This window comes from Lotus japonicus, chromosome 3 (assembly GCF_012489685.1).
Source record: "Lotus japonicus ecotype B-129 chromosome 3, LjGifu_v1.2".
NCBI classification, from domain to species: Eukaryota; Viridiplantae; Streptophyta; class Magnoliopsida; order Fabales; family Fabaceae; genus Lotus; species Lotus japonicus.
In genome coordinates, this window is record NC_080043.1 from 58,226,196 (window position 1) to 58,254,145 (window position 27,950).

General features: G+C 39.4%; 1 protein-coding gene across 1 annotated transcript; it reads left to right on the forward strand.

The window, feature by feature from the left end:
- The first annotated feature begins 1,442 nt into the window (after positions 1-1,442).
- Positions 1,443-27,899, forward strand: LOC130743466 (xanthine dehydrogenase 1-like). Its single transcript, XM_057595718.1, has 14 exons — positions 1,443-1,705; positions 1,953-2,055; positions 2,374-2,482; positions 2,643-4,118; positions 4,802-5,044; positions 6,006-6,320; positions 7,211-7,450; positions 8,141-8,425; positions 8,604-8,825; positions 16,920-17,081; positions 17,755-17,889; positions 18,468-18,704; positions 26,759-26,932; positions 27,528-27,899. The coding sequence occupies exons 1-14, from the start codon at positions 1,582-1,584 to the stop codon at positions 27,765-27,767; spliced, it is 4,065 nt and encodes a 1,354-aa protein (XP_057451701.1). The 5' UTR covers positions 1,443-1,581; the 3' UTR covers positions 27,768-27,899.
- Positions 27,900-27,950: the final 51 nt, after the last annotated feature.

Below are 27,950 nucleotides of genomic sequence, written 5' to 3' on the forward strand. Positions count from 1 at the left end.
ACTCAGCCTCTTCTGCCATAGCTGTTTGACAGCCCAGCCACCTGCAAACTTTCATCCACACACCCCGTACCCCATGCAACTCTACAATTAAGAACAGGTGCATACTATTTTCTTCATCACTTGCACATATGCTACACAGCACAGAAGCATAAGAGGGAATTGCGTTCCTTTTTGTCAAATCACATCTAGTTTGAACCCTGTTCATAAGGACCCTCCAAGCGAGTGCTTTCTGGCTTGAAGGAGCTTTTGCGATCCTTCAACCAGCAATTTTATAGATGGAATGTAATCGAATGGTTCCGCTTACAACTACATTTTACAAACCTGTCAGCAACGTGTAGTGTGTAAATGAAATATAATAATTTGGATGGGCTTCATAGCAATTTTTTATAAACCTGCCCTCACCGGTTTTCTGTGTACAGTACCATTCTGAATCTCGTGCGTCCAATATTATATGGTTATATCCAATGAATTAGTTTGATGGAGCACGCGTACACCACCTAATCACGTGGTGTACGTTAAACGCAGCCGTCTTTTATCATTGGACTCAACTCCTCTCTAAACACACACAAAATGTGGTAGACATGAAAAAAAAGTTGGAAACCCCTTTTCACTTGATAACCGTGAAAATAGTTTATTTTTTCCTCCTTAGTCCTTACAAACAAGCATTACAAATACTAGCTTCTAAACACATTTTCAACCCATTTCATCTTGTTTATTTATCTTTTTAAAATCACCACAATTATGAATAATGAAAGAAATATATTAACATATAATAAAATAAACCAATCATTTTTTTAATAATTTGAAATGCTAAGCTCAGAACCAATTATATTTTAAAATGGACATGTCTTTCCTATACTTCTCCCTAAATAAAATTATACACAAAAACTTGTCACCCGAATGATAGATCAAATAGTAAGAATTAAGAGACATGAGTTGGGGTGAGGAGGTCATAAGATCAATCCCTGAATAATGCAATTTATATTTTCAATGTACCAAATAACTATACACAATTTTTGAAGATAAGAAAACATGAGAAATATTTAAAATGAGATATACATTCTATAAAATTGATGTCCATCTAGAACTTTTTCACATTTATCATGAGTTGGAAAGTTTTGTCTTTTGGGGCCAACTTGGGGGGACTCAAGATTTCATAATCATGACCCATAAATTTTATATATCCTTCACTTCCTTCACTTGCGGGAATTGAGTTTGGTGCCCCACCCCTTAGGCTTTGCACCCCACTTTATTAAATACGGAATTTAAAGTTCCGTATCAATACGGAAAATAAAATTCCGTATCTGTTTTAGTATATAATGAGTGGTTGAAAATGTGACACGCATGCTTAAATACAGTACGGAATTTTAAGTTCCGTATTCAATAGGGAGCGTATTTGATAAAGTGGGGTGCCAAGCCCCATAGGTGGGGTGCCAAACCCAACTCCCTTCACTTGCGTAGATGAGTAGGAAACTTTTGGACTTAGAAGATTGAATCTCTATCGGTTCATTTGGTGTTGATCGGAAACAAGCTTGATTCTTTCTACTTCATAGTTGATATAGTAGAAAACTGTGTTCCAAAATGGGATCTTTGAACGCTGAGCAAGATTTGAAGGTGTCGAACGAGGCTTTCTTGTATGTCAATGGAGTTCGCAGAGGGTTGCCTGATGGATTGGCTCATCTCACTCTTCTTGAGTATCTCAGAGGTTGATTTGAAATTCAAGTTCAATCTGTTGTTTACATTTGACTTCATTGTTCTTAGTTGTTGTTGTTGATTGACACTTGGAGAAAATAAGGTCTGAGAAAAAATGGAACTTGTTTTGATGTGTTGGTTTTATGACTTTTTGTTCTCATTTTCTATTCATATGCTTAATTTTGGTTAGTTAGTTTTGAAGTTTTCTTTTTTTTGAAGCTAGACTAATTGTAGTTTTCCACCTTTTTTTGGTACAAAAGATACAATAGGTCTTACTGGGACAAAACTAGGCTGTGGTGAAGGTGGTTGTGGAGCTTGTACTGTTATGGTTTCTCATTATGATACCAAGTTCAGGAAATGCTTGTAAGTGTTTCATTCTCATGCCCCATTGATATAATGGTACTACTTGTGAAACGCTAGGCTACGTTCAGGGACGGACCCAGAAAAATTTGTTAGGGATGAAAATTTAACTCGTTAAGAAAAAATCAACAAGAACTAATTAGAGGAGGTAATGTAGAAGTTCATAGGGGAGTGAATATTACATGCAAATGCTATTTTGATAAGGAAAATTTTATATTGGGGGGTGACTGTTCCATTTTCTATCTAACCTGGTTCCGTCCCTGGCTACGTTCTTGTATTTGCCATTAATCTTACCATTTTAGGTTGAAAATATTCTTTCAGACACTATGCTATCAATGCTTGCCTAGCCCCATTGTACTCTGTAGAAGGGATGCATGTGATTACAGTGGAGGGAGTGGGAAGCTACAAGCATGGGTTGCACCCTATCCAGGTGACACATGCTCACACTAGTTGCTTGCTATTATATTTAGTACCCTTTATTTGTTTGGTTCTCATGTTTTGTGAGATTTGGTTTAGCTGTGAGCTTTCTCATTATTTTGAATTTATATTTACGTATCAATACTTTGAACTTATCCTTGTAATCTCTCCAGGAATCTCTGGCTCGTGCTCATGGTTCGCAATGTGGATTTTGTACACCTGGGTTTGTTATGTCCATGTATGCGTTATTGCGGTCAAGTCAAACACCACCTAGTGAAGAACAAATTGAAGAATGCCTTGCAGGCAATTTATGCCGATGCACTGGTTACAGATCAATACTTGATGCATTCCGGGTCTTTGCCAAAACTAGCGATATCTTATATACTGGTGTTTCTTCATTGGGCCTTCAAGAAGGTCAGTCTGTTTGCCCATCAACTGGAAAACCCTGTTTGTGTAATGCCAATGATAAATGTGTAGTCAGTGATGATAGAAATAAACCTGCTTCCTACGATGAAGTAGATGGAAACAGATATACAGAAAAGGAACTTATTTTTCCTCCTGAACTGTTGTTAAGGAAACCAACCTCCTTAACTTTGACTGGATTTGGGGGGCTAACATGGTATCGGCCTTTAACACTTCAGCATGTATTGGATTTGAAGGCCAAATATCCAGATGCAAAGTTGCTGGTCGGTAATACTGAGGTAGGAATTGAGATGAGACTAAAGAGAATGCAGTATCGAGTTCTGATTTCTGTAATGCATGTGCCAGAACTAAATGTTTTGGATGCTAAGGATGGTGGCTTGGAGATAGGTGCTGCAGTGAGACTATCAGATCTCTTGAAACTTTTCAGAAAGGTTGTAACTGAGCAAGCTGCTCATGAAACTTCGTCTTGTAAGGCCTTTATTGAGCAATTGAAATGGTTCGCTGGAACACAGATAAGAAATGTTGCATCTGTTGGTGGAAATATATGTACTGCCAGCCCAATATCGGACTTGAATCCTCTCTGGATGGCAGCTAGAGCGAAGTTTCAAATTATTAACTCGAAAGGAAACATTAGGACAGTACTGGCAGAAAATTTCTTCCTGGGTTATCGTAAGGTAGATTTGGCATGTGATGAAATCTTGCTGTCGGTATTCTTGCCATGGAATAGGACCTTTGAGTTTGTGAGAGAATTTAAACAGTCCCATAGAAGGGATGATGATATTGCAATTGTAAATGCAGGAATTCGTGTTCATCTTCAGGAACTAAGTCAAAACTGGGTGGTTGCTGATGCATCAATTTTTTATGGTGGGGTGGCTCCATATTCACTTTCTGCAACAAAAACTAAAGAATTTCTCATAGGGAAGAATTGGGACCAAGATCTATTGCGAAATGCATTGGAAGTCCTACAAAAGGATATATTACTTAAGGAAGATGCTCCTGGCGGAATGGTAGAGTTCAGGAAATCTCTGACTCTAAGTTTCTTTTTTAAATTTTTTCTGTGGGTGTCTCATCATATGAATGGCATCAAAGAGTCTATACCATTATCCCATCTATCTGCTGTGCACTGTGTCCACCGCCCATCAATTACAGGATCTCAGGACTATGAAATCATGAAACATGGGACATCTGTGGGTTCTCCTGAGATTCATCTATCTTCAAGACTTCAGGTTCGTTGAACCTATATATATTCTTCCCTAAAATTTTAATAAAGTGTTATATTCATTCAAGCTTGCTTACACCTTCTTATTTCCTTCTTCTCTCTGTTTAACTTGCTAAAATATGATATTATGAAGGGAAAAATCCTCTTACTCATGTCTATATTGTAGTAGTTTAAAACTATGGTAGGAATTTGATAATCTATAATTCTGTGAAGAAGTCAGATGTTTAACCGAAGCTGAGATGCATCCTGAAGAAGCCTATATTGTGTACTGTCCCCACAAATCATATGCACACTGCACAGTGCAACTTCTGTGTTGTTTATATCTAGCTTTTCCCATTATTATTCTTGAAAGGCATGTTACTGACATTTATGCCTTCAGGGGCCACTCAGTAATGGACAATGACAAAGTTTCTTATACAAAAATAATAAACTACGATATGAAATTTCGTTCTGTTGGCTACATAATGTATGGGACCCTTATTTTTAGTTTATTGAGAAAATTATGATTGTATCAATTTAGTCACTCTTTCCTAGGGTTGTTACTTTTATCTATGAATTTCTTGTGTCTTCTGTTACTCGCACATTCTCTCTTTATTTAAATCTCACATTTTCAGTTGTTATTCTGTATCTTACTATTATTTTGGTGTGTGTGAGAGCTTGGCTACATGATTAATATAACTTAACATTTAGGTTACAGGAGAAGCAGTATATACAGATGATACACCAATGCCTCCAAATGGTTTGCATGCTGCCTTAGTTTTGAGTAGAAAACCCCATGGCAGAATACTTTCAATTGATGATTCAGGGGCCAGGTCTTCACCTGGATTTGTGGGCTTATTTCTGGCAAAAGATGTACCAGGCGATAATAAAATCGGAGCAGTTGTTCCTGATGAGGACCTTTTTGCTGTAGAATATATCACTTGTGTGGGTCAGGTATTTAACACTGAATAATATCTCACTTGGGATTTATTTTTGCGTCGGTTAACAAATGGAATTGTGGTATGAAATGAAGATGTGCAAAAGAAAAATAAATATTGTTGAAAATCTTCAACTGAATTTCATTGATTGAAAAGGTAAAGATTACAATGAGTGATCTCAGTATTTATAGAGAATACAAGGCTTGCTAAGCAAGCTACCAACTCTAACAGAATCAGTTATGTGACAGCTGTATTGACAGCTCATTCTAACAGAATGTAACTAACTCAAATATTAACTATACTACTAACAGTAACTAACTTCTTAATCAGAGTAATGTGTACTCTACTCTAATAAATATTATGTGACACTTGAGTTGTCAGTGTATGTTGTGCTATACGTGAAATAGACTTGTCCTGCATACTGGAGCTAGTAATGAGACTTCAATTATTTTGGTATATAACACACTGCAACCTACACATTGCAATTTTAATTCAGCATTATCTCAGCCCGCTACTACCACTTCTCATTGAGTTGGTCACAGCTATGTTCTTCAAACTTCAATATTGACACACTTCACTCTTCTTTATGCCCTACGTACCTTGCCTACCCTTCTTTTCTCACAAGATATTGTATACATAGTTATGTCTAAATCTAAGGTTGGTTGCTAAACCAAATTAGATTCTCTATAATAGTCTACATTATTAGCTTATAGTCGAGTCATACCTTAAATTTCATTTCATGATCTCATTTAATACTATGATGAATTGTCCAATTCACTGCACCTACCCATTCCCAATCACTATGAAACACTCACGACCTCCTACTCATTGTTACCTTACTTTCTGAATATAGTTGACCAAACCTCGAAGTTTGTGAATGACCTTTACAGTGTTAGTGATGAATTCTTTTCGAATATCTGCTCTTGCACTAGCCTTTTGTCATTATTAATCAATGGGATATGTATGCATGTTTCCAGGTTATAGGAATAGTTGTGGCCGATACACATGAAAATGCAAAGATAGCGGCAAGAAAAGTTCATGTGGAGTATGAAGAGCTCCCAGCCATCCTATCAATACAGGATGCCATCGATGCTCAAAGTTTTCATCCCAACACAGAAAAGTGGTTGAGTAAAGGTGATGTTGATCACTGTTTTCAGTCAGGTCAGTGTGATAGAATAATTGAAGGAGAAGTTCAGATAGGAGGTCAGGAACACTTTTATCTGGAGCCACATGGCAGTTTGGTATGGACAGTGGATGGTGGAAATGAAGTTCACATGATATCATCTACTCAAGTAAGCTGTACATTTTCATAGTGAATATCTAAAATTTATAATGTACATATCTTTTGTAAACAGAAGTTGTCTGCATTTTCTTGTTTTATCATATCATTTGCTTTATGGAAAGATTCAGCCATGTCTGACTGAACCGCTGAAGTATTCATATACAATTAAGTGTTGATAACTGCAGAGTGCAGATCAGTATAATGGTGATAACAGAGTCAAACAATAGACAAAAAGTAAAAAAGAAGGTGTTTAAGAATAAGAATATGAATTATTCCACTTTGGCAGAGTTATTTCATATGTTGTACAACCCTAATGGATACAGAGTGAAGCATAACTGATATAGGAGTTGAATAAAAGGGGTTGTTTTTACTTCAGTTGTTTTATCTAATTCTTTCGACAGGGAAATCGAAATTTCCTTTGAAAAACTGTCTTAAGAGCTGGTATTCATATGGACATTTTGAGAACTGTATTTTATTAGTGTTACTCTGTTGCAAAATATGAGAAATGTTAGTAACACACTCTTTAACACTATTCTTTCTTATTCGCTGGAATTTATGTGGGGTCCACTAAGTTGTACGGGTCCCATTCCCACTACCAATTTTATGAATCCCACCCTCAATATGGTGGGACTCACATGAATTTCAACCAATATGAGTGTGTTGGAAATAGTGTGTTAGAGAGTGTGTTGCTAGCGCTTCTCGTCAAATGATTGTGGGAGCTGGCATTTTCTTCATTCTTAGTCTATTGTTATTGTTGTTATAATTTTACTATTATGTTGGAAAGAAGCTTCAGCAAGGTCTTGGGATTGTGAGGTGGTGGATGGTGCTGGCTTGTATGAACTGTAATTTGTGGCTTTAAAGAAATAACTGCACTGTGAAAATAATATTGTGTTATTGCAGGCCCCTCAGAAGCACCAGAAAGATGTTTCTCGTGTTCTTGGTCTTCCCATGTCAAAGGTAGTTTGCAAAACAAAGCGAATTGGTGGTGGATTTGGGGGGAAGGAGACAAGATCATCCTTTATTGCTGCTGCAGCTTCAGTTCCATCATATCTGTTAAATCGACCAGTGAAAATCACACTGGACCGAGATGTAGACATGATGATAACTGGGCAAAGACATAGTTTTCTTGGAAAGTATAAGGTATTGCCGAAGTTGTTTACATAGATTTAACTGGTGTTTTTCTGTTATGTTGTTTATAAAACGAAACCCTATAAAATTACCGCTTTCTTTAAAATGTCTTCCAGGTTTGTACCAGAATATGAACTTGAGACTATCTTCTCTTGAAATTTCTTAGTGATGTTTGATATGCCGGAACATAATATATCGTCCAACACCCTATTTTTTGCATATTATGATGTTCATCTAGCCCTTGACTCATTTTCTTACAATAACAACAACCAGCTTGATGGGGGTGAGCTACATGGTTTCTTCAATACAATTGACCTATTTCAAAAACCAAAGTTTCAATAAGCCATTTAAACCGATGTCTTTCTTTAGTGGTTTCTCTCAATGTTTTTTCAAATCTGCTTCATGCCTTTTAAATGGACTATCATCCATTTCATCCATTTTAATGACCAAACCACCTTTTGGCAAATCTTAACTAGTGCTATTCCAAATTTCTTTACCTGTTTTTGTTTATTGACTTGTCTAATCAAATGCTGTAGAAAATCTGATGGAGGAGAGATAATCAACCTAACCTCTCTTTGCTTCTTGCTCACCCTTTATCATACAGCCTAATGTTCTTGCCAATTGTTTTAAGTTGAGTAACGGCATTGTTTTCTTCATTTTTCACGTGGTTGAGTAATTAATGTTGGACATAATTTGATTCAGGTTGGATTTACAAATGAAGGGAGGGTGCTTGCACTGGATCTTGAACTTTATAACAATGCTGGAAATTCATTGGATCTGTCGCTTGCTATTCTTGAACGTGCTATGTTTCATTCAGATAATGTGTATGAAATACCAAATATGAGGGTAATGGGAAGGGTTTGCTCCACTAATTTCCCTAGCAACACTGCTTTCCGTGGATTTGGTGGTCCTCAAGGCATGCTCATTACGGAAAACTGGATCCAGAGGATTGCTGTGGAACTCAAAATGAGCCCAGAAGAGATAAGAGTAAGATATATTTTAGTTCATTCTCTCTTTTGAGTTATTGATTAGATTATTCATGTAGCCAACCCACCTAGTGGGAATAGGATTAGATGATAATGATCACTTCTGAATGAAATTTTACTGTCATCCCACTTGATGTTGGATTTTCTTGTTTATCATCCTAATCCAATTATCTTTCTAGGAAATTAATTTTCAAGGGGAAGGATCCATTTTGCACTATGGCCAGGTAGTTCAGCACAGCACACTAGCCCCGCTATGGAATGAACTTAAATTATCCTGTAACTTTGAGAAGGCACGTGAAGAAGTTGTCCAATTCAATAGTCATAACCGCTGGAGAAAGCGTGGCATTGCTATGGTTCCTACTAAGTTTGGTATATCCTTTACAACAAAAATGATGAACCAGGTAAAATCTGAGTTCTTTCTTGTTATTTTAATTTTAATAAAAAAATAAAAAAAGTGGTTTCAACTGTTCATGGAAATCTACGGAAGAATAAAAGGAAGCTTGTCAAGCTTGTTGTATATGTTCTAGCGGTCACAAAATTTCTAGTGTATGATTGGGTAGCTGCTGTTGGGGATGTGTCCAAAACTTAATTGTAATATATATATATATGTGTGTGTGTGTGTGTGTGTGTGTGTGTGTGTCTGTCTGTCTTCTTATTCGGTTTTGTTGAAATGATAGGATTTACTCTTTTAGTTTATGAAGAGAGAAATTGGAAGTATTCTAAATAACTATTGATACTTGATTGATAATACTTGATTCAGAAGTACAATATTTATAGACTAGATATCTAGAGGTTTCCTAGTAAACTACTAACCCTAAAACAATAAAATCTAAATAATAGTATCTTATCTTATTCTAATCTATCATAACAAAATAAAATTTATTCCTGACAAACCATATCCTAACAAATCTATCTCAACAAGATATATCCTAATAGATATCTCAACACTCCCTCTCAATCTAAAGCTTACTTGGCTTTAAGCTTGTAACAAATGTATCCCTTAGAGAAAAGAAAACTAATGAGGGTCTTGACGAATAATTGAATTGAATAGGTCGACCTTTTGAACTCCTGCTAAATCGACGGGCAGACAAAAGGCAACTTATCATACTTGATCTGGCTGAGATTGATGCAAGTCAAAACTAAGTGTTCTGGAGTGTCTTAGGGTCAGAAGAGTCGGCGAATTAGGGCGAAAAACCAGCAACAATACGCGCAAAAGCAAAACAAGGCTGAAAGAACAGCTAACCAGCAGCAACCACATAGAAAAAAAAAACACTTGAGGTCGATCGATTGTTGGCTTCCGAGATGGACAATTGTGTCAACTTTGACACCGATAACTCTTGAAATCTATAGAGTGAGCCAGCGCTAACAGCAACTGAAGCCCTAATATTGGAAATGTTGAACTGAATTTTATTGATTGTAAAACTTAAGAGTACAATTGATGATCTCTCTATTTATAGAGAGTTACAAGCTTGCATAAGAAGCTAACTAATTCTGTTATGCCAGCTCAGCTTTGACAGCTAAGATAACTAACTACTAGAGTAACTAACTCCATAGCATATACTCTAATATACCCCCTCAAACTCAAGGTGGGTGAGAAACAAGTTTCTCAGCCACATTGAGTTTGGTTCTAAGTGCTTCAAACCGAGTAGGAGAGAGGGCTTTGGTGAATATATCTGCAAGCTGATCAACAGAAGGTACATGATGAACAAAAAGAGACTGATTCAGAACCTTTTCCCTAACAAAGAAAATGTCTAGTTCAATGTGCTTTGTCCTAGTGTGAAGCACTGGATTATGGGTCAAAGCAACTGCCCCCATATTATCACATAAGATTCTTGGAGTCATGAATGGAACATGAAGCTCATGAAGCAGTGATTGAATCCATAGCAACTCAGCAGAAGTATTGGCCAGACTTCTGTACTCAGCTTCAGTACTGGATCTGGCAACCAGTGTTTGCTTTTTAGATGTCCAGGAGACAAGATTTGGGCCAAAGAAAATACAGGAACCTGAGGTTGACCTTCTGTCATCAGGGTCAGAGCCCCAATCTGCATCACAATATGCAGTCAATGGCACTGGAGTATGCAAAGAACAAGGCTTAATTAGCAGGCCATAATGAATAGTTCCCTTTAGATACCTAAGTATCCTTTTGACAGCCTTCCAATGATCTTGTAGAGGTTGGCTAAGAAATTGGCACACTTTATTGACAGCAAAACTAATTTCAGGTCTAGTGAGAGTTGCATATTGCAAAGCCCCCACAATGGACCTGTAGAGTGTAGGATCTTCAAAGTAGTCTCCCCCATGTTTGCTCAATTTTGAATTACTAACCATAGGTGTAGAAATTCCCTTAGCCTCAGCCATATCAGCCCTCTCAAGTAGATCTCCTATGTATTTGGACTGAGTTAAGAGGAGTGATCTGTCTTGCAAGTGGTGTACTTGAACCCCTAGAAAATAGTCCAATTGTCCCAACTGCTTCAAAGCAAACTCGGAATTAAGTTTCTGAACTACCTCTTGAATAAAAGGCAAGAATTTTCCTGTGATGATTATGTCATCAACATAGACAAGAATATAGATCACATTGGACTTGTTGTGAAAGGTAAATAAGGAAGGATCACAGCAACTAGCCTTAAAACCATACTTAACCAAAGCTGCCTTCAATCTATCAAACCAAGCTCGAGGAGCCTGCTTGAGTCCATATAAAGCTTTATTAAGCTTGCACACAAGAGACTTGTCTGAATTCTGAAAACCAGTGGGCTGTTGCATGTACACCTCTTCTTGCAAAGCACCATGAAGAAATGCATTGTTCACATCTAGCTGATGTATATGCCACTGTTTAGAGACAGCCAAACTAAGGATCAACCTAATAGTGATTGGTTTTACCACAGGGGAAAAAGTTTCAGCATAATCAAACCCCTTTACTTGATGATATCCTTTAGCCACAAGGCGAGCTTTGTATCTATTGACTGATCCATCAGGATTTTCCTTAATCCTAAACACCCATTTACACCCTATATGATGTCTCCCTTTTGGAAGAGAAACCAGAGTCCAAGTATTGTTGGCCATGAGTGCTTCATATTCTGACTTCATTGCTGCTAACCACTTAGGATCCTTTAAAGCATTCCTTGTAGTTGTAGGCTCAGTTTGTGCAAGTAATAGAGTTGGAAAAAGTCTTGGCATAACAATACCAGACTTAGACCTAGTCTGCATTGGATGAACATTAATTACTGGAGGCACAGCAGAGGAATCAGATGCTGGAGGAGAAGCATTAGGTGTAACTGCTTCATTGGGAGAATGAGGAACTGAAGATCCTTCATGCTCAAGAGAAGATCCAGTAGCTGCAACTGCTTCTGCAGAAGCCTCTTGTAGAGGGTGAGAAGAACCAGTAGCTGCAGGAGATGCAGGAGCTGCTGCAAAGAGGGGTTGCTGCTCAAGAGGAACTGAAGCAATAACAGGAATAGTAGAAGAGATTCCTGAACAGCTAGACATCACAGCATCAGAACTAAACAAAGTGGAATATGGAAATTTAAACTCATTAAACCTCACATCTTTGGAGATGTAGATTTTTCCATCACTAGATAGACACTTGTAACCTTGATGAGAGGAAGAATAGCCAAGAAAAACACACTCTCTAGACCTGAAGGACAATTTAGATGAATTGTAAGGTCTGAGATGGGGATAGCATGCACTTCCAAACACCCTAAGGATACTATAATCTGCTGGAACTTTGAAGAGTTTGTGATAAGGACTAATGTTATCAAGAACTGGAGTGGGAAGCCTGTTTATGAGAAAAACAGCAGTAAGAAAAGCATGGTCCCAATAAGAATTAGGCATGTTAGCATAGGCCAAGAGAGACAAACCAATTTCAACTATATGGCGATGTTTCCTCTCAACACTACCATTTTGATGGTGTGTGTGAGGACAAGTCAGTCTATGGTCTATACCTAGCTTAGTAAAATAAGGAACTAGAGGTTTGAATTCTGTGCCACCATCAGTTTGAACTGATTTTATTTTAAGTCCAAATTTCAATTCAGCCATTGCTTGAAATTGAAGAAACACAGAACAAGTATCAGATTTTCTTTTAATAGGATAAATCCAGGTGAACCTGGAGAAGGCATCAACACAAGTAAGAAAATAAAAATAACCAGCAGAAGATTCAATGGAGGCAGGACCCCATAAATCTGCAAATATTAATTCTAAAGGAGAAGTATAAACTGTAGTAGAAGAAGAGGAAGGTAATCTATGAGATTTAGCAACACAACAAGCCTGACAAACTGAAAACTTTGATTTATGTGGTATTGGTATCTTACATATGGAAAGAGCAGATTGCCGAGCCTCATGATGAGGATGCCCTAGTCTAGAATGCCACAATTCATATGATGTGTGGCTAGGTACATTAGGTACATTATTTAAAACAGAAACTGTATTATTAACATCAGCAAGAGAGGACTTGGTCACTGAAAAGGTGGAGGGAACAGAAGCAGAAGAAAGTCCCTTGAGGAATGTTGAGGAGTGCATGCCATCAAAGGTGTATAAGCCATCTTGACCAAGAGAGCCACGAAGGAGAGTCCTAGAATTGTCCTGAGATTTAACAGTGCAATGGTAAGGATGAAACTCAAAGAAAACACCATTATCCCTGGCAAATTTACTAACACTGACAAGATTTTTAGTAATATTAGGAACTAACAAAAGATTGTGAAGTTTCAGAGTGGTGTGTGTGTGTAATGGAGAAGAAAAAGAGGCTGAACCAATAGATTTGATAGGCAAACCTTGTCCATTACCCATGAACACTTGATCATTGCCAGTAACTGACATGCTATCTGAAAGAACTGAGGCATCATGAGTAACATGATGTGTAGCTCCTGAGTCAGGGAACCAACTGCCAAGGGTGGAAGGAGCAGAAGCTACCATAGCCTGTGGTGCAGAAGCAATCATAGCCTGAGGTGCACGAGGATGTTGTGCTGGAGCTCGAGGAAATAAACCAAATCCAAAACCAGAAGGTGCAGGAGCAGTGTAACCATAGCCAGGAGACGCAAACATAGCACCTTGTTGAAAAGGAAGGTTAGGACCATAGCCTGATCCAGCAAAAGGCACACCAAATTGTGCAGGAGAACCAAAAGGCTGAAATCCACGAAATGGCGTGTAACCAAACTGTGGAAGCAAGCCAAGAAGAGAAGAAACAGCAGCTTGTGATGGCATAGTAGGTTGACTCTGAGAACCAGAGGAAGAAGAATTTCCTCGATGATAGCAGATGCTAGCATCATGACCAAATTTGTGACAGATTTCGCACTGAACAGAGCCACGACCACCGCGATTCGACCTACCACCGCGTGCACCATAATTGTTGTAGCCACCGCGATCACCAGAGCCGCGAGAATCGCCAGATCTACCACGATCATCAGATGCTGATGAGGAGTCAACGTTGCTCGAGGCATAGTTGACTTCAGTGTGTACCGGTAACGGAGGCGCGACGGTCACCGGAGACGGTGCAGTAGGTGTCGCCGGAGACGGAGAAACCACCGGCGACGGCGGTGGTGCAGTCGCATGAGCGAGAAGTGCCGCCGGTGCAGAAACTTGAAGTTGTCGAGCGCGCGATCGATCCAAACGCGCTTCATGCGCGATGATCATCGCCTCAACATGCGAGATCGAGCACTGCTCACTACGATTGTAAACAATCGTCATCAGAGAACTATAGTCATCAGGAAGACCATCGAAGATCGCTTCCAGATGTTCACGATAAGAGATCGGATCACCAATCATGATGAGTGCATTCACGATCGACTTCACACGCTTGAGAAAATCCGAAGTACTCTTCGATCCTTTGGTGATGGTTCGAAGCTCAGATCGCAATTGTGTAGATTGCGCGAGCGACTGAGCTTGAAAGAAATCAAGAACAGCTTGCCAAACCTCCCACGCGTACTTGCAATTCACGACGGTAGGAAGCACAGAAGGCGATAGAGAAGAAAGAAGCCATGTGAACAAGGCAGAATCCTGTTGCTCCCAGAGTTGATATGCAGGATTCTCAATAGCATTGATACGATCCTGTTCACTGAGAAAACGCAGTGGAATCTCTGGATCTACAAGAAAACTCTGCAAGCGATGAGTCCTGACAATTCCTTCAACATGTTGCTTCCATGAGAGGAAATTGGAATCATCAAGCTTCAGCGTGAGCTTGTGAACCAGTGTAGATGCACTCGATTGTGACAGAGCCACTGAAACTGGTGCTGGAGTAGGTATAGGAGTTGCAGGAGCAGAAGCTTCATCAGCCATGGTGATGAAGAAGAAGAAGAAAAACCTAAGAAAAATCTAAGAGAGAAAGGCCTCAAGGACCGTACCCTGCTCTTGATACCATATTGGAAATGTTGAACTGAATTTTATTGATTGTAAAACTTAAGAGTACAATTGATGATCTCTCTATTTATAGAGAGTTACAAGCTTGCATAAGAAGCTAACTAATTCTGTTATGCCAGCTCAGCTTTGACAGCTAAGCTTGACAGCTAAGATAACTAACTACTAGAGTAACTAACTCCATAGCATATACTCTAATACCTAAAACCAACAACAACAACAACAACAGCAATAAAAGCCTTATCCCACTAAGTGAGGTCGGCTATATGGATTACATTACGCCTTTGAGCTTGATAAAAAAGCTGAAGCCCTAAAAATACATAACCAAAAATCAAGAATGAAACTTACGGAGATGACGTAACAAGGTTTGACAAGGGTGTGTCATCTTCAAAACCTGACAGCATAAAGTTGGCCGAGATCAGTGTAATAAGAGCATCTCGAACCACAAGACGCAAACTGAGAACCCAACCCATGATGAACAGACTGGCGGGAGACGTCAAAACAGGGTAAGAACCCTAAACCAAACAGCCTGAAACGCGGAAGACCCGCTGACCTAAATGGGCTGAAGCAAAACGAGGAGACCTCTTACACAGAAATGGGCCACAGAAATGAAATCCTGGCTGAAAAACAAGCAAAACTGGATAAGGCGTTGGTGGCTGGTGGCGTCAGAGGTAGCTGGTGGGTTTTGGTTGCCTGAAGTAGACGAGGCCAGTGGTGGTGGCAGTTGAGAACTCACTCTCACTGTAGAGTCATATATCTGACAAAGAAGAGAAGAATCACCAAACTTTGTGGTAGTTCGTGGATGCTCAGGTGGCCGTGAGACTGGCGGCACTGGAATGGTGAGCAAGAGGTGAACACGGCTGTGGCAGTGGCAAACTATGACAGCGGCGGTCGGCGGTGTCCGGTGGTGGTTGCTTTTAGTGAGTAAATTAGAAACATAAGGGGTTCCAAATTTTGAGGAACTCAACAGCGGAATAGTGACGGCACAGGTCACAGGGGATGATAATACCAGCCTGGGCGTGAGGGTGTGTTGAGAAGTCCCACATTGACTAGAGATATGATCAAGATAGCCCTTATATATGGGAAGACGATCCTCACCTCTTGAGCTAGCTTTTGGGGTAGAGTTAGGCCTTCCAAATTCTGATAGTGTTTTTCACTGTATACTTTTGGTGATCAAGCTTTCTCAAAAGTAGAGTTCCATAAAAAATCCGCTGCACTCTTGAGCTCTAGTTAATGACACTTGAATTTGATGAAAATATTACTTGTATATTTCATTGATTAATACTTGACTAGACTACAATATATATAGACTAACAAAGCGATAAAAAGAAATTAAATCTATCTAAACCTGAGGGTGTGTTGAGAAGTCCCACATTGACTAGAGATATGATCAAGATAGCCCTTATATATGGGAAGACGATCCTCACCTCTTGAGCTAGCTTTTGGGGTAGAGTTAGGCCTTCCAAATTCTGATAGTGTTTTTCACTGTATACTTTTGGTGATCAAGCTTTCTCAAAAGTAGAGTTCCATAAAAAATCCGCTGCACTCTTGAGCTCTAGTTAATGACACTTGAATTTGATGAAAATATTACTTGTATATTTCATTGATTAATACTTGACTAGACTACAATATATATAGACTAACAAAGAGATAAAAAGAAATTAAATCTATCTAAACCTATCTCTATTTAAATAGATATCATCTCTATTTAAATAGATACTAATCTAAGATATACTAATCTAAGATAGAGAAACAAATCTAAACTATATCTCAATGAGATAAGACTAATAATAAACTAGATCTTAACAGATATTCAACAATGACTATACCTGTATAGGTTAAACTACTACCATTTAATGAAGGATATTCCTTTAAGAACTAGTATACTTTATTACTTCAAACCAAAAGATAAAGAACTTAGTGAACTAAGTGCCACATATTGTAGTATACGGTCTTTTGTTTTGTTTCAGAAGTTCATTTGAGTTCTTGGATATTCATCTGTTAACTTGGTTAGTAATTGTTCTTTATTATTTTTATGGTGCTTTTCATTCAAATTTTTCTCTCTTTGTATTCCTATTTGTACTTTTGAATTAATTGCATTATTACTTATTAGAATAGTACAACAATGTGCTCTCATATTTTCTTGATAACTGTAGGCAGGTGCTCTCGTTCATGTCTATACGGATGGAACTGTTTTAGTTACCCATGGGGGTGTAGAGATGGGGCAAGGTTTACATACAAAAGTTGCACAGGTTGCTGCATCAGCTTTCAATATCCCCCTTAGTTCGGTCTTTATATCAGATACAAGTACTGACAAGGTACTAAGTTACTCTGTTTCGTTAAAACTTTACATGACATTGTCTTGTAAGAACCATGTCTATCAGTCTTTTCATAAACATTCACAAATTGATAGGGTTCTGTCCATTTAATCTTCAAGATAAGAGAAATAGACACAAGAATTTTGCACAGCCATGTCATGCAAAAAAATTGACATCCATTCTGTGTTTGTTATATTTCTTCTTGGAAATTTTTATCTGCTGGATCATGTCAGGTAAATAAGTAATATATTGCTTTATTTCTCTCCTTCCAAATATTTCTCTCTTTCTTTTGGATGAGTTTTTCCTGGACCTCCTTCCAAAAGAAAATTAGCAAAGTCAAATTCATAGTTGAGGAAAGCAAACTCCAGTTGGTAATTTTAAAAAGTTGCATGGGTTTGGCAAAATATGGGGAAAAACAAATAGTGTCATTTTTCAAATATAAAATCCAGATTAATTTCAGAGAAGAACACATAAAGCTCCCAAGCAAAGATAAGAAAGAGAGAGGGTCTTTTGCAACCTTGCTGCTTACCTTTTTAATATAATAATATCCTACAATGCTTTTCTGGTTCATTTGAATTCTCTTTTTCTTTTCATTTTCCCTTTTTACACTTCATTGGATCTGAGCTATTGTTTTTTATGCTAAATTTCTATGATTTGCTTGTGGCAAAATTAGGTTCCTAATTCTTCTCCAACAGCAGCTTCTGCAAGTTCTGATATGTATGGAGCAGCTGTGTTAGACGCATGTGAGAAAATAATGGCACGAATGAAACCTATTGCTTCGCAAAATAACTTCAACACGTTTGCTGAGGTACTCTTGTATTTGATGTTTATACTTCTCAGCCTGAAAATGATGGAATAAATGACTATATAGAACATACTTCTATTGTATTTTATGGAAGTTATATGTTTACATAAAGTCTATATAAATGCTAAGTAGTTGGACAGATGAGATGGAGTTGTGAAAATTTAGACTAGTTAGAATTTCTGATAAAAGGAAAAAATATTTTACTAGATCTATTTCATATGGAATATCTTGGGTTTGAGGATTGTATAAGAAATCACATCCACTGTCTTCAGAATCCTAATTAGGTATTTGCTTTGGCGGAAAAAAATGAAGAATTATTATAGCAATGTACAATTATAATTATAGAAATATTTCAATCTCAGATGTTACAATGTTCTAATTAATGACTATAACCCTTTATTTTTCCATCTGAAGTGATTACTTCACTTATAGAAACCGAATTGCAACTGTAGCAATATGTTGTGCAGGTTTGTCCACAATTCTTCTTAGTACAAGTAGCTTTTATGATTGTCTGCTGTTACAAGGAACCTTTGTGATTGAAACTACTTAACATGTTTTGTTATGCTTTTTATTGTTTTCAGCTAGTTAGTGCATGCTATGCACAACGAATAGACCTTTCTGCCCATGGATTTTATATTACACCTGATATTGGTTTTGATTGGACGACGGGTAAAGGAGCACCTTTTAGGTATTTTACTTATGGGGCTGCATTTGCTGAGGTTGAAATTGACACCTTGACTGGAGATTTCCACACCAGGGTGGCAAACATATTTTTGGATCTAGGTTATTCTCTGAACCCAGCAATAGATGTTGGACAGGTGATTTTCTTCTATAGTGGTTTATTATTATTATTATTATTATTAGTATTAATATCAGATTAGGCAAGAAAGTTCATTGAAGATTGTTAGAACCAGATGTTTTATTGAGGATAAACCCTAATTCCCCAACTGAGAATCATGGCAGAGTACAAGAGAAAGAGTCCACACTCAATCTCAAGAGAGTCCACACCCTCTTCCTAGGCCCCAAAACCCAAAATGAACTAAAAGATACCCCTAACTCTCTAATGTCTGTTATTTATAGGCTACATGCCTCAATAACATTCTAACTAACTAACTAACTAACCCCTAACCTTGAGTTCCTATCAAAACTCCCCCCCTGAAAATTCACCTTGTCCTCAAGGTGAGGAACAAAAAGCAAACTAAAACATTGAACAAGGATGCCTACTATGCAAAAGTGACAATAATCACAGCTTCCACCTGGATCCCACTGCATGTAACATAACATCCAAGTTGTGCATGAACCATTAAGCAGCTCCTCTGTCCTCCAAGTCAGAATATGGAACTCAGCACCTAGGAAGCCCCAATTTTGAAATTCAGCATCTAATTCAACAAAAGCATGAGGTTGAAATGGCGCAGCACTTAGCTGCCAGTGAAGCAAAAATGCTGGAACTGAATACCACTCTATCCTATAGCTTTGGTCCCTTTGGAAAAGTAAAGGCTTGTGTGGTTTGGTGGTCCAAACCCCAGAATCACTGAAATAGATGCTGCCGTTGTCAATTGACCTTTGAAGTAGCAAGCCAGGAAATTCTTCAAAACCTAGCAATTCCAAGCTAATATTCCTCACCCTATGTTCATACGCAGAACTAGCTTCAACCTGAAAAGCATGAAGACACTCAAGGAGTTCAACCACTGTCATTACCATGGCTATGTCATGAATCCAAATAGCGTTATTCACCCCAATTGCATGTCCAGAACCAATTTCATGCCTAATCTTAACCAATTTCCACCTCAGCCAATTGATCTCAGTACCTATGAAATCCCAGATACCGAATCTCAGTGCATGAGGAACAACAACTGAATACTTTGTAAAGTCTGGAACTTGGTACAATTCCAAGCTATTAGCAACAAGCAGTAATTGGGAAAACAATTCCTGGGTTGAATGAGACCCTCCACTAATTTGGGCCCAATCATCAGTATGGCCCAATTTCTCCAATCTGAGATTTGGGCTTGGCCCCTTTGCCTTGCAAGTCCAAACCTTGATCTCTGCCCTCTCCGTCCTTGCACTGTGCCCGCGAGTGCCGATCCCCTCACAGCTTGACAGATACAGCGGCGCCACGTTACAGCCGCCATCACGCCACAACTCCGGCGGTTTCGCCGGTGGTGGAAGTGGTTGCGCCACCCTCCTACAACTCCAAAGGGGACACAACTCTGCCTCTTCCAGTTTTGCAATGTCCAGCGCACAACCAGGTGGATTCGGTGGTTTCGCCGGCGGACGAATCGACCTCTCCGACAACGAGAGATTCAAGACTAATGTCTTGGCCTCCGGAGAACCTCGCTCTTCCTTCAATATCGTTGGTTCACCCTCTGTTTCCGGATCGAATCTCTGAATTGCCACCGCCGCTACTCGCTCTTCCTCCGCCACCATCTCCGATTCATCCTCTGTTTCAAGATTTAGGTTCTGAATCGACTCCGCCACTGCTGAATTTGTCTCCGTCGCGGTTTCCAAATTCGCTGGCGATACCTCCGCCAACACTCGCTCCTCCTCCGCCGCTTCAGGATTCTCCGGCGACGCCTCTGCTTCAAAGGTTCGTTTTTCCTCTGGTGCTGAATCCACCTTCGATCCTGTCCCTTCTTGTGCGACAAGAATGGTTTTCTGAATAATCTCAGAAAGAGAATGAAATTCACAAAGTTGTACCTCTATCCGGATTTCTTCCTTCAATCCCTTCAAGAAAGTGCCTATCACAAATTCTGGATCAATTTCTCTGAGAGCACCCACGTACCTCTCAAAATCTTTCACATAATCCTCCACCGTATCATCTTGCTTTAGAGAAAGAAGCAACTCAAATGGATTCTGAATCTTTGAGGGCTGAAACCTCCTCACCACTGCAATCTTGAACCCTTCCCATGACGGATTCGGATTACAACGTTTCCACCATTGAAACCAAGTAAGAACTCTTCCTTCTAAAGCCTCCATTGAAGCCTGCAACTTCTCTTCTTCTGAAACTCCTCGCAGCACAACCTCCAAACGCTGTATCCATTCCAGAGCTTCATCTCCACCAAAAATTGGAATTTCCTCTGAAATTCTCAGCTTGCTCTTTGTCTCTTCCATGCGCAGATTTGTGGTTCAGGCACCAAGATCGGTGCTCTGATACCAGTGTTAGAACCAGATGTTTTATTGAGGATAAACCCTAATTCCCCAACTGAGAATCATGGCAGAGTACAAGAGAAAGAGTCCACACTCAATCTCAAGAGAGTCCACACCCTCTTCCTAGGCCCCAAAACCCAAAATGAACTAAAAGATACCCCTAACTCTCTAATGTCTGTTATTTATAGGCTACATGCCTCAATAACATTGTTAGGGCCCAGAAAAATGGAAGAAATAGACTGAAATAAACTGGTATTATTTACTGAGATTCTGGTGAAATCACCAAGAATCAGTGTAGCAGTTACAAATAGAAGAATAAATGAAAAGACAGCAGAGGCAAATTAGAGAGTGCCTCTATTCTCTCCCAAGTCCCAAGCCTAAACCCAATTCAAGCCTACCTCTCTCTCACACAATACATGCTTATATAATCTCCAATCTCTCTCTCTCTCTTCCTGCACAGCTCATGCCACCTCAGCAGGCGGTTACTCCTCTCAAGGGAAATGATTTGGTGCATTGCACCTCTTCCTCTTACTTTCATGGACTCTAGTAGTATTGGGCCTATTCCTAATAATTGGGTTCCTATCATCACTCCCCCCCTCAAAACATCCTTGTCCTCAAGGATGGATGTAGAGAATCCTCCTTGAATGTATGTTGCTGCCCCCAAAGAATCCACCACCTGGATCCCATTGTTGAAAAGATGTGGACCAAGTTGTTGCATGAGGTTCATTTGGATCAGCAGCATTTGCATCTCTTAGGTGAGGTATGTTCTGCCTATGTGGGCTAAGAGATGTTTCCACAACCTCTGGCAGGACAGTGTAGTTCCTAACATTATAATGCAGCCAACCTTGAATGTTGCTACTACCCACTTGGAAAGAGAATTGGTTTTGCTGTGGAATTTCCAAAACCTTCTCCAGCTCATACTCCTCCACTCCCATGCTCAATATCTCCTTAAGATTTCCATGAGAATCAACCTTGAATCCCTGATAGGGTTCCACAGCTAGTAATCTTGATTTATGAAGTTGTGACAGAGAATTTAGCCAATTTCTAGTCAGCAAGTCAAGTTGTCTTTGCAGCTTTTTGTCTTGAGCACTGAGTAGATCTTGAGCTTTCAACAAATTACTCAGCAATTCAGGTACTTTCTCACCTTCTAACCATGATGCAAATAGCATGCAATAGTATCCCCTTTGACTATCCATATAATGAGCCCACAAGTCCTTGACTCGACCAACAGTAGAGTCACCACAAACAATCACCCCTCTACTTCCATGTGAACAAAAGTGGCAAGAATTCAAAGTGCTCCCAGAAGGTTGATGCCACGCAGTATGTTCTTGTCTTCCCCTTAATTTGTTGAAGTCAGTAACTTGTGAATCCCTGTTGTGAAATCCAAATTCTAATCCAGCAGAGACAATGAACCAACATGAGGCAACGCTTGCTGACCCGTAGATTAGAAGTCTTGGAATTGGGAAGAACTGCAATCTACAGCTTGACTCCCGATGTGTGTATATGACAAGGAAATGCATCCAATTCAGTTCATATTGCCACCTTGGCCAATTGATCTTGGTATCATTGAAATCCCACCTTCTTAACTCAAATGCATTAGGAACAGCAGGTTGAGACCATAATATAATTCCCAGCTTCACACTTCTAAGTGTGATTAGTAGTTTTCTCAGTAGCAGCACAAGAATTAAGTTCCCATTCTCTTTCTGGGACGACCTGATATCTTCATGAACAACTTTCAGATTCTGGTGGGTTTTCCCAAAGGTGCATGAGAAATTCTTATGAATTACCCACATACATTTATCAACGAATTCAATTTCCCTCACAGAAGAATTTAGTTGTGCATGTCTCCACTTCAGAGTATAGAACTCAAGCTTTTGGTGCCTCAAGTTATGAAATTGAGCATCTAATTCATTGGAAGAACTAAGCCAGTTCGATATACTACCTGTTTGCTCTTGTGCCAGATGTTCCAGAACCTGATAAAGTTTCAAACTCCTACTCGGGTCCCATCGCTTGGAGCTTAGAGTTCCCATTATTTCTGAGGATAAGATATTCGAAGATTGTCTTCTTTTGAACACTGCTGAAAACATTTTACTAGAACCGCGTGCACTCCCTGCACCCAGATCAGGGTGCCTTTGAACTTGGGTCTCTCCTTGTGCAAATCCAGCGTTTACTCCTCCAGTAACATGGGTCCAACTTGGCTGGTTGAAAACTTTGGGTTCCTGAGAAAAGACCCGACCCATGTCTAGATTCTGAACTATTGGGCCCATGAAATTTTTAGTGAGGCCCGTTAGAAGAAAATACTGGTGTGTTTCTTGTAGTTCCACACGTGGCTTGTTTGCTTTCTTCACATGTCCCACTTCAGAAAATAGAGCTTTAAAACTAGTATTATTCCCAAAGACTAACACGTTTCTCCCTTTACTTCCAACCGCAGGTAAAAATTGGGTAAATAATTTTTGGGTTTTAAGCCAGCCACTTACCTCTTGGGCTTGGCCCATTAGGCTGAGAGAAGGACCCAATTCGTTTGGTCTCCATTTTGCCCATACACTTGCCTTCAGACGTCTAGAGACTTCTGCTACCTCCTCTCTCATTCTCGTTGCCGGTGTAGCTTGATTCTCTGACCCCAACGCCGCCGTCGGTGGGGTGAGCGCCGCCGGACAAACACCACTGTCCATGGATTCTAGTGGCTTAGGTGGTGGCCGCCGCTTAACCATCTCGTTTTTCACCAACGCTGTAGTAGCTCCGAACTTTCCGCCGGCTCCGTCTCGGATGTAACAATGACTGCCATAGTACGGCGGTTTTGGAGGTGGTCGCTCAATCACCAGCGCTCTCGTTTGCACATTCGGTGCTTGGTCCACCGTCTTCTCCGCTGCCGTCGGCAAAGTTTGCGTCGCTGTAGCAGCGCCACAATCCGTTTGCGCCGGTAGCATCAGCTCTATCTTCCCTTCTGGATTCGTCTTCCCCAACGTTACCTGCTTTGTTAATACTGCTGCCGCTCTTCTTGATTCCTCAGGAGCGTCACCGATTTGAAGTTGTGCATCCATCGGTTTCTCTTCTGCTGCAGTTTCGCCGTTCTCCGTTGGAACGACTTCGCACTGATCACCCCCGTAGCCATTGGAGTGGATCCATTCTGCACACCAGTTTCTTCTGATTTCCAAGTTTGCTTCCTTGGCATTTCTGGCTTCATCCTTCTGCTCTGTCGCTTCTTGGATTGGTTCTGGTAGGTACGTTTCCGAGTTTGGTTCAAATTCTCTCAGCAAAGCAATCACAAAATCCCACCACGTTGCTCTCGGATTTCGTTTTTTCCAGAGGTACCACCAAAAGAAAGCATCACGCGTCAAAGCCTTCTCAGCCTCTGAGAATTTCTTCTCTTCAGATACTCCTTTGAGCTCACAGTGTTGCTCCACTGTGATGATCCATCCATAAGCCCATCTACCATCGAATTCTGGAAACATCATCTGGAATCAATGGCTACCACAGCACCTAGATCGGTGCTCTGATACCAATGTTAGGGCCCAGAAAAATGGAAGAAATAGACTGAAATAAACTGGTATTATTTACTGAGATTCTGGTGAAATCACCAAGAATTAGTGTAGCAGTTACAAATAGAAGAATAAATGAAAAGACAGCAGAGGCAAATTAGAGAGTGCCTCTATTCTCTCCCAAGTCCCAAGCCTAAACCCAATTCAAGCCTACCTCTCTCTCACACAATACATGCTTATATAATCTCCAATCTCTCTCTCTCTCTTCCTGCACAGCTCATGCCACCTCAGCAGGCGGTTACTCCTCTCAAGGGAAATGATTTGGTGCATTGCACCTCTTCCTCTTACTTTCATGGACTCTAGTAGTATTGGGCCTATTCCTAATAATTGGGTTCCTATCAAACATTCTAATTAACTAACTAACTAACCCCTAACCTTGAGTTCCTATCAAAGATTGAGAAAAAATACTAGAGGACAGGAATTCTTCTGAATGAAAATGAGGAAAATTGACAGAAAAGAACTAGTCAGTTTAGTTATGTTCTATAATGGGGAATAAATTTTCGCTTTCATAAATAATTTGAACATATGTATTCATCTTTTTAAATAAAAAATGCCTGTGTTGACTTTTTGGTTGATCAGAGATACAGCAAAACATTATTTGATCAGGATAACATGATCTTTGTTATTCAGAAAGTCTTTGTTAACCTGTTTGGCTTCACTTTGTGGTTGTATAATTGTCCGGGGGAAAAGATGAAAGTTGTTTTCCTTGTGCGATATAAATTACTTTGAATTACAGCTTCCAAAATTTTCTCTCTATTCTTCAGCATCTTGTTTGATATAGGCTTAAATCCAGTTTGGGTCCCTGATGTTTTAGAAATGGGCGATTTGCACCCTCCATGTCTAAAAGTTGCGGTCAAGGTCCCTTTTGTATCCCAACTGTGCTAACGAAGCCCTTCCGTTAGCTTCCGTCTGTTGACCAAACGGAAATGGCTTACGTGTAATTTTATTTCCTTTAAACATTTTTTTTTTGTCCAAAATCATTCCCCCCCAATTCATCAAACCCGATTCCCCCCAAATTTTTCCCAAATTGAACCCTATATTTCCAATTGAACCCTAATTTGCAATTGCAATTTACAACATCATAGCATAGCATCAGAGAATTTGCAATTGCAAATCAAATTGATTCTAGTTTCTAACACAAAAAGTAGCTGCTAAAGTGGGAAATATATTTCATTTTTATTCTTATCCTTTGATTCTAGTTTCACTTTGTCTGTATCCTTATCTGTTAATTCTTCTATCAATCTTCTTCATTCATAAGAGGTACAAAATCAAATAATTTCATGAGGAGTGGAGTGTAGCACACCAGAAAAAGGGTGGGACAAAGAGAAAAAAAAAAAAAAAAACTGTGCCCAAAAGCAAACTCATGAACCTTCGTGCAATTGCCCCATGTAGTGAAGATCACCATCGCCATATCAATAAGGGCCATAACCTTGATGCCCTTATCCATAAACAGGTGCCAAATCCACCATCTTGTTCTGCTTCTGATGCTCCAGTTTCCCCTTGTCGCCGCCGCCCTCCTCCTCCTCCTTGTCGTCATCACCTCCACCGCCGCCGCCACCACCCTTCTGTTTCTTCTTATTGCCACCACTGCCACCATCTCCTTTTTCCCACCTTCCTTCTCCTTCTTTGGAGGAACCACCTCCACCTTCCTCTTAAGCTTCTGCATCAAGGTCGCCACCACTGCCTTCGCGTCCATGGCTCCCTTCACAGTCACTGTCTCCTTCTCCTTATCAATCGCCACCTCGTAAACCCTGTCCCCACCACCCAAAAATAACGTCAACAAAAAAAACAGAGAGAAACAAAATCAGTGAACAGAAGCTGAAATGACCTTGATGAAATTAGGGTTCAATTTGGGAAAAATTTGGGGGGAATCAGGTTTGATGAATTGAGGGGAAGGATTTTGGACAAAAAAAAAATGTTTAAAGAAAATAAAATTACACGTAAGCCATTTCCGTTTGGTCAACAGACGGAAGCTAACGGAAGGGCTTCGTTGGCACAGTTTGGATACAAAAGGGACCTTGACTGCAACTTTTAGACATGGAGGGTGCAGATCGCCCATTTCTGAAACATCAGGGACCTAAACTAGAATTAAGCCTTTGATATATATCAAATATTCATATTTTTCCTTGTCGCTTCGATTCGTCAAAAAAAAAATATTCATATTTTGTTCTTGTTTTTTATTTTCACAGATCGAAGGAGCTTTTATTCAAGGTTTGGGCTGGGCAGCGTTAGAGGAGCTTAAATGGGGAGATAGAGCACATAAATGGGTCCCACCTGGCCACCTTTACACTAATGGTCCTGGAGCTTATAAAATTCCTTCTGTAAATGATGTTCCCCTGAAATTTAATGTCTCACTTCTGAAGGTTTGTTCCTGAACCCTGAACATTTTTTTCAGTTCTTTTCTTATGGGAGAGTAGATGGTGCAAATTGAAGTAATTTCATTGTGCTACATTTCTTGGTGGCACAGTGGAGTAATGTGTAACCCATGTATAAGAATATTTGGCAGGTGTAAAATGGGAAAATGAATAAAAAAAGATTTTAAATGTAAATAACAAATAACAAATGAGCAAGTACAAGTACTGCCACTCCTGGATTTGGCTCCTCTAAAGTGAGGAGTCACTTTAAAATGTTAAGTAAGCTATCATAACCCTTGATTAAGAAATCAATGGTTGAGAATTGAGATTTAAAGAACATCATAGTTTGTTATATTTGTGTAAGTATGTTATCACAATCATAACTGTTGATATGTTGGATAGCATTTTAATAGTAGTATATGTCACCATCAGCTCACAGATTCCATAAAGATTTGATGCTGTTTTCTAATAACAAAATCATACCTTAGTTACTAACTTTTTGGGTGTTTGGCCATTCCCTATCTATACTACATATTAGTTCATTTAATTGAAGACATCGACATGATAACTGACCTTGTTTCTTGTTGTGTGTGCTAAATGGTAGGGTCATCCAAATGTTAAGGCCATCCATTCATCAAAAGCAGTTGGCGAGCCTCCATTTTTCCTAGCATCATCTGTGTTTTTTGCCATCAAGGATGCAATCAGAGCTGCAAGAGCTGAAATGGGGTGTGATGACTGGTTTCCTCTTGACAGTCCAGCAACTCCTGAGAGAATTCGGATGGCTTGTTTAGATGAATTTACATCTTTTGTTAACTCCAATTTCCATCCCAAACTTAGTGTCTGATACTCTCTTTATTCTCTTGTTAATTTTCTTGTCATGTCAACAAGTAAATACTCACAAAGGATGCATCGCCTGTATATACACTTAATAGAAAATATAATTTAAATAGGGGCTTGAAAGCGCCCAATCATGGTACCTCTTGATATGGTGCAACAATTGCTACTTACTGAAATATACTCATGGTAA